Source organism: Microtus ochrogaster, chromosome 7, assembly GCF_000317375.1.
Source record: "Microtus ochrogaster isolate Prairie Vole_2 chromosome 7, MicOch1.0, whole genome shotgun sequence".
Classification (NCBI taxonomy): domain Eukaryota; kingdom Metazoa; phylum Chordata; class Mammalia; order Rodentia; family Cricetidae; genus Microtus; species Microtus ochrogaster.
The window spans coordinates 43,589,973-43,597,560 of record NC_022014.1 but is presented as its reverse complement, the minus strand read 5'-3'; the positions used below and the strand labels follow the sequence as shown (position 1 = coordinate 43,597,560).

General features: G+C 47.5%; 1 protein-coding gene across 1 annotated transcript in view; it reads right to left on the bottom strand.

Annotated features, from left to right (window-relative positions):
• Window positions 1–617: 617 nt before the first annotated feature.
• Window positions 618–7,588, bottom strand: part of LOC102002354 (proton-coupled amino acid transporter 3) — a 23,796-nt gene continuing 16,825 nt past the window's right edge. The window contains exons 7-10 of the mRNA XM_005350050.2: window positions 6,413–6,508; window positions 5,846–6,012; window positions 2,055–2,224; window positions 618–895 (exon numbers count right to left, since the gene is read on the bottom strand). Of these exons, the coding sequence (XP_005350107.1) occupies window positions 627–895; window positions 2,055–2,224; window positions 5,846–6,012; window positions 6,413–6,508 (702 nt within the window). The 3' untranslated portion in view covers window positions 618–626. The remainder of the gene's footprint in view (window positions 896–2,054; window positions 2,225–5,845; window positions 6,013–6,412; window positions 6,509–7,588) is intronic.

Genomic DNA, 7,588 nt, shown 5'->3' with positions numbered 1-7,588 from the left:
GACATGGGAGCTGGGAACTGAATTATGCAAGGACAGCAAGTGCTGCTAACTGATGAGTCATCTCTACACCCATCCCCACCCATTCTGTTTCTTGTTTCCCCCACTTTGGCTGTGTGGTACGTGTACTTATCAGTGTGTGTGTGTGTGTGTACATCTGTGTACATGTACATGCATGTGGAGACTGAGGTTGATATCAGGTATCTTTCTTCAATTGCAGTCTATCTTATTTTCGGGAGACAGGGTGTCTCAATGAACCTGAACTCACTGATTTGGCTAGGCTGACTGGCCAATGACCTTTAGGCCTCCATCTGTCTTCGCCTGCCTCCCCTTCTCTCTGGCACTGGAACCACAGACATGCACTGCCTTGCCCGGCTTTTTAAGGATGATGGTATCAAAGATTTGGCCTGATTTGGGCTTCAAGGCACAAAAGAACTGCCCAAGAAACCCAAAGCCAATAACAGGGCACCTTTCAGGGATCAGTCCCAATCCACACACCAGTACCATGTTCCTCTTGGAAGATAAAGAAACCACTAATTAGCATAGAGATGCTGGGTTTTGAAACGTGTATAATGGGATTCCAACAGAGGATGGGAGGAAGGAAGAGCTATGCAAATAAAAATAGGCAATTATGTGTAGCCCTTTGTAGAGTTAGCCATGGAAAGGTGGGCCTGCTGAGTCATCTCGTAGAGCGCCTGGTATGTCCCAAATACACACCCTAAGAGGCCCAGGATGCTGATCATGACGTCTTTAGCAATGGTCACACAGCTCATGTTCTCAGAGTAAAAGGTGGCGATCTCCAGCAGGGGCGGGATGATGAGGGCCAGGGTGCTGCTGCTCACAGAAACCACCAGGGAGATGACCAGGTCCAGGCGAGGGATGAAAACGGCCGAGAAACCTGCAGAAAGAGAGGGGAATGTAGACTCACTGGGTGTGCTTCAAAGAGGGGAGTCCCCAACAAGCCTGGCTTTGGGGTTTAAGGATTAGATCAGGCACCATGGCTCCAGACCCTGTCTCCCTGTCTGTCCCCCAATCCTTTTTTAAAATTACTGTTTTTGTAGAGAAAAAATGGGGTGTGTGTAGGTGTGTGTGTATATGTATGTTATGTGTGTGTGAGTGTGTGTGTGTGTGTATGTGTGTGTGTGAACAAGTGTGTAGGCCAGCAGAGGGAATCAAGTGTCCTGCTCTGTCATCTAGCACTCTGTGTCTTATCCCTTGGGACAGGGTCTCTCACTGGATCTGGAGCTAGTCTGGCAGCCAGCAAATCTCCCTCTCACACACACTGAGGGTCTCTTCTGCCTCGTACTCTATCAAACACTAGAAGTCCAGTAACCTCACTTCTCTAGGTCAAACATCTCCAGTTCCTTTGCTCTTTCCTCCTGGCACCTCTTCTGATCCTCTCTTCCTAGAATGTTCCAGAAAAAGGATGGCCCAGCCCTTCTTCCAATGCTTCCTAAGCTATGTTTGCCGTGAACAAAAGGGGTGGGTGAAGGAAGAAAGAGGGTGGGGGAAGTCGTAAAATAACCCCCAAATCTTGAACAAATCAGCCCAACTAATTGTCCCTTTTAGGGACAATTAAATATATAAATTTCTTCACAATTAAATAATTGATGACACAGAGACTTGATCACACCTAAAATGGGAAGGAGAGAGGCTCTAGGGACCACATCCCCCATCTGTCATGGAGCTGTGTGATGTGGGGATGTGATGATTTCCCTGGGCCATTGCTCCCTCAGGTGGTAGCAATGCTAGGTTGGTATGAGTGGCAGACACTTCAGTAAGTACAGTGGCCAGAAGGTAGGCAAGTGGCTGTACAAGAAAAATCTTGCCTTCTCCCATGATTCGGTCAGTGCCCACTTCCTAGGCAAGAGGACTGGGGGTGGCTTTCTTTCTGTGTTTTCTAAGCCCGTCTTCAGGTAGAAAGAAGAGAAGCAAGGAGACAAACATCTTGTAGATCACAGACAGGTGGCGGAGCCAAGGCTGCTGGGGTAGGCACTATACTGGGGTAGGACACATGTCATAGGTTTGGGTGAATAAGCGTCACCTCCCCCACTCACAGGTCAGGCAGACCAAGGCTGTGCGAACGGTCAGGTTTACGAACAGAACCCACTTCTCAGACACTCTCGAGATGACGTAGGGGATGATTATCTCAGCTGGGACGTGGAACTGGAGGGCATAAGTGAAGAAGATGCCAACAGAGTACATCAGCTTGACTGACTGGTACAACCTGCAGACGGAACATTGAAAGGATGTGTGATGCCATCAGGCTTCCAGGAAGGTGGCTGGGGACTCACTGGAAGCTTCACAGGTCAAGGGTCAGTGACTCAGGTCAGACTGGCTCAGAGGGGACACGGAACCATGCATTCCTGTAAGTTCTGGAGCTATAGGAACCTCCAAGTATTTCATTTAAATATTTTATTTGAAAAATTATGTCATATGTACGTGTAATGCAATTCACAGTGTAGCAGCCATACAGGCTCGACCATTTCCCTGCCCCTGATTCGCACTGCACTTCCCTCTGAGTTTGCCATGGCTCACATGTGGAGGTCAAATGACAACCTCAAGTGTCCATCCTGGCCTTCTACCATATCTGAGCAGCGTCTGTCCCATTTGTTACTGCTGCATGTGCAGGCTAGCTGCACCACATGGATTCTCCTGTCTCTGTCTCCTTCTCACTGAGGAACATTGGGATTACAGACGTGCACCATTGTGCCCAGCTCTTATACGGGGTTTCAGGGTTCTAAGTTGGGTCTTCATGTTTGGGTGGCAAACACTTTATCACTGAGTCATCCTCCCAGCCCTGTGCCTACATTTTAAAACAGAAAGTAGGGGAGCCACACATACACCCACAGAGGCACAGTGGCACATCTCTGTGAATTGTTTGTTGACCTTTGTTATTTCATCAAATATAAAACCGGATGTGGTAGGACATGCCTATGATCACAGAATTTGGGAGGCAGAGGAAGGAGGATTGACACAAGTTTGAGGCCAACTTGGTATGCATAGTGAGTTCCAAGTCAACAAGGCTTATACAGTGAGATCCCATCTCAAAACAAAAAAATATTTCTTGTAAAAGTTGTTCCTTGTAAGCACATGTCTGGTACTTCTATTTAACAGCACAGAGATTTTTTTTTCCAGTTTTTCAACTAGTCAGCAGTTAATGGGAAACTTAGATTATTCCGTCTTTTGCCAAGGAAACAAACAATGCAGCAAAGACTATCTCCACATATATCTGCTTATCATAGCACACATGATGTGCTCACACATCTCACATCTGCATATCTCATTATATATGACAAACACCCACATGTCCCACATCTGTTTACCTCAGCATCTATAGCTTGCACACCCCATATTCTTTAATTTATGATTTTTAAATTAATTTTTTTCTTGACACTGAATCTCACCCCGTATCCCAGCCTGTATCCAGGCTGGTTTCCAGGTGGATATGCAGTCAAGAACGACCTTCAGATTCCATTTTGAAATTGTTGGGATTAGTGGCATGAACCACCACTGTGGTTTATGTAGTCCTGAGGACTGAACCCAGAGCCTCGTGTATGCTATGTAAGCACTCAGCCACTGAGCTATGCATCAGACCCCAGCTATGATCTTTAAATTTTGATTACCACCCTTTTGTTCTAGTCTACAGCATCTCTAAGTGCCAAAATAACATGTGGGCCATGTCAGTCTCTGACACTGCAGTATGTGTGTGTGTTCCTATATGCACACGTGTGTGCAAGCATGGAGAGGTGTTGTTCTTCAGGAGCTGGCACCTTGTTTTTGATGAGGGGGTCTTTCCGTGGGCCCTGGGTCACTCACTGGTTTGGCACACTCCAGGGATCTGCTTGTCTCCACTCCCCAGTGCTAGGATGGCAAACGTACACCTCCAAACCCAGATTTTTTGTGCTGGGGTGGGGAGGGAGTGTTTGAGACAGGGTTTCTCTGTTTAGCCTTGGCTGCTGTGGAACTCTCTTTGTAGAACAGGCTGACCTCGAATTCACAGAGATCCACCTGCCTCTGCCTCGTGAGTGCTGGGATTAAAGGTGTGCATCACCACCACCCAGCTCCAAACCCAGATTTTTATGTGAGTTTTGAAGGCCTAACTCAGGTCTCTTGCTTCTGTGAGAAGCATGCTTAGCTGAGTTATCCCCCAGCCTCAATACTGTAATTTTTTAAACTGGTATTTCTTGTGTATATTTTGAGGACCTTTTTGTATATAAAATTGTTATTTTGTGTACTTATCACCCCCCTTTTTTTGGACTGGAATTGTTGCTATTTTTACTGAGAAGGGTTGTTTGTTCAAGACTTCCCTCAAGAGTGGATTCCTCTCCCTCCACTCACCAGCCGGCGTATGCCAGCCTGTGTAAAAAGCCTGACGGAGCTCGCTGCCCATGTATTTAGCTGCCACCTTCCGCATGAAAAGGCTCTGCCCATGATAGCCAGAGGAAGTACAGTAGCCAAGAAGAATAAGACCCGCGTATTAAGATAATATCTCACTTTCATAAAATAGGGCATAACTTCAAAGCTTCCACACTCATGATCTCATCTGGTCATTAGCAGGGCACGGCGAGGAGGGTGGGTCTGGTGACATTTTCCTTATTTTACTGCTCTGGCTTTGGGGAAGATGGATGGCACCATTGCCCCCGCCCACCTGAGAGCCCAAGCCTGTAAGGACCCGTCACAGTGGTAACAGTTGATAATCCGCAGAGTTCGCTGCATGCCACTTTTCTAGCATTTTCTGTATATTAAAGCAATCGCTGCCAGCACACACTCTGCCAGGGAGTGCAGTAGAGGGCTGTTCGCCCAAGGTTTCCAGGCCCTTTCCTGCCAGGGTGGAAGCAAAGCTTATCTTTCTCCCATCTAGCTTAAGGTAGTTGAAGTTGCTGCGCTAGCTGCTTGGGAAGGGCAGGTGGCGTTCGGTGGCTCTTAGTCATGACAACCAGCAACACCCTGGAGTGTGGCTGATCCACTAGAGAGCCTGGGCCATCCCATAATGGGTTGATGTGAACAAAGAGTTAAGCAGTTGCGTGATAGCCAAGGTGATGGTTCATGATCGGAGCATCATGACGCTGTCCTGACCGACACAAAGAGGCACGTGAGTAAGCCTTACTGTACAGAAGGGTGGGAGGCTCACCCACGGCCATGGAGGAACCAGAATGCGGATCCTATTAGTTAGCTTTAGAACAGGTACTTAGTCACTAGGATCTAAAGATCCCACCTCTGGGAGTTTCCTGGATAGATGGATGAAAGAACAAATGACCGAGGGCCAGGATTCCAGGCTGAGTCCCAGCTGGGGATACTCAAGAGTCTAAAGCAGTCCCAGGTAATGGTAGCGCATGCCTGTAATCCCAGCACTTGGGAAGGAGAGGCAGGTTGGGTCAGGTATTCAAGGCTATCTTTGGCTACAAAGGAAGTTTGAGGTTATCCTGGGCTACTTGAGACCCTATCTCAAAAATTTTAAAAATATTATTGTTATTTTTATCCAACCTAGGGCCTCAGACAATCTGCACAAATGCTCTACCATGGAGTTTTCACATTCTGTTTCATCAACAGCTCCAAACTGACCCTCTTAGGGCCGGAGCATTTTAGGGTCAAACTTGGAACGCAAGTCTCCCACTCCCACTAGACAGTGTTAGCTGGGAAGGTCACTGACAGCCTCTGATGTGGCATCATCTGTTCTATGGAGTCTTCAGTGATGATGCTTAAGGCTGCTGAGAGAAACTGAGAGGGAGCCCAGTGTCTGGTCACCACATCCATCCATTATCATAATTAACACGAATGTCAACGGTTCACAGCAGCTCATGTCTTCTGCTAAAGGTAACCAAGCGTGAGGCAGGCAGGTTCCTACCAGCAATTGGGCAAGTTGAGGGTGATGCTAGGCTGAGTGTCTGAGCCAAACTTCATGTAGCCAAGAGTCCCCAGGCAGATGTAGAGGAAGATAACAAAGGACATGCTCAGATACAGCACGGCAGGGAACTGCTGTGGACTCTTCATCTGGCTTTTGAGAGGAAGAACCTGGAAGCAGACAGTTTGGGAAAGACAGGGTCAAAAGCAGAGCCATTATGTGGGTGTAGCTCCCTTACAGGCACAGGTGTTCTTCTCCTGGTCGGTGGAATCATCAGGAACCCCTCCACAAGACCACACCCCTCCACACAGCCACACCTCCTCCAGATGCTAGCTCCCCCTTAATCTTGTCTCCTCTTGCTATTGCCCCAACACCCTGCTCAGTGTGGGATAATCAGCAAATTTTCCATCTTTATCTTTATCTTGGGAGCTTGAGGTGTGGTCTGGGTTGGGAGGGGCCCTCACTAGTTCAGACTTTCCCATCACCAGGAAGTCATCGTGCGTCAGGGGCTCAACACTGCTAGGGTGACACAACAGCTGGCCACCCTGTAGGGCACCTCATCTTTCTTACCATCCCCACACCTTCAAAGGTGAAGATGGTTGTGCCGAAGAACAACAGGAAAGTCTTCCAGCTTGCCACCAGAGGCAAGCTGCTGTGCCATGGGATCTCCTGAAAAGAGAGGCAGGATGTTGTTGGCTGGCTTTGCTGTGGGGAGGGCATCTCGGGTCACGTCTGGTGGCTGCAGAAAGAGCACCGTTACTGTCTTATCTTTAAGAAAGTGTTCTAGCTGGGTGGTGGCAGCTGGATTTCTGGGAGTTCAAGGCCAGTCTGGTCTAGTTCCTGGACTAGTTCCCAGACAGGCTCCAAAGCTACATAAAGAAACCCCGTAGGGCTGGAGAGAGGGCTCAGTGGTTAAGCCTCGCTCCATAACCCAGGCTGGCTTTGAATTCAGAGATCTGCTTGCCTCTGCCTCCCTAGTGCTGGGATTAAATATGTGCACCACCATCGCCCAGTGGCTCGGTAAAATTCTATTCTCGCCCCTCACCCCATTCAGTTTGTTTTCTTATCTTAAATATGGAGCAGTCCTGACTGGGGAAGAAGGAAATTGCCCAAGGCCACTCTGCTTGTGGAGTCCAGGTAACGACACTCGTCCCCTGCTCCTGCCCTTAACATCTCTTTCCCATCTTTCCACTTGGGGCTGTGCAGTGGGTGCCAAGCACTGAGAAATGGAGACAGGAGAATCAGAAACTCAAGGTCACCCTTAGCTACAAAGCCAACCTGGGCTACATAAGACTCTGGGCTTTCGTTTTGTTTTGTCTTATTGATTTATTCTTTTATCTTTCCAGATTTGTGGTTATTTGTTATAGCAGCAACAGGACACTAATATAATTCCAGAGACTTCTATGATCAAAGACATGAAGCAACAATGGTGGAATGATAGGCCAGTGATGGGCGGGAAACCAGCTGACCCAACTGGAAAGATCTGCTTTCTCACCTGCTGCTCCTGCTCCTTACTGTCTTTTTCTGGAAACTGGGATAGAGATAGCATTTTGAAGTTGTTTTATTTTGAAGATTGGGGAAGTTGTGTAAAGTCCTTGGTATCAAGTAAATCAAATTTCTTATCTATGTATCTATGTATCTATGTATCTATGTATGTATGTATGTATGTATGTATGTATGTATCTATCTATCTATCTATCTATCTATCTATCTATCTATCTATCTATCTATGTATCTATCTATGTA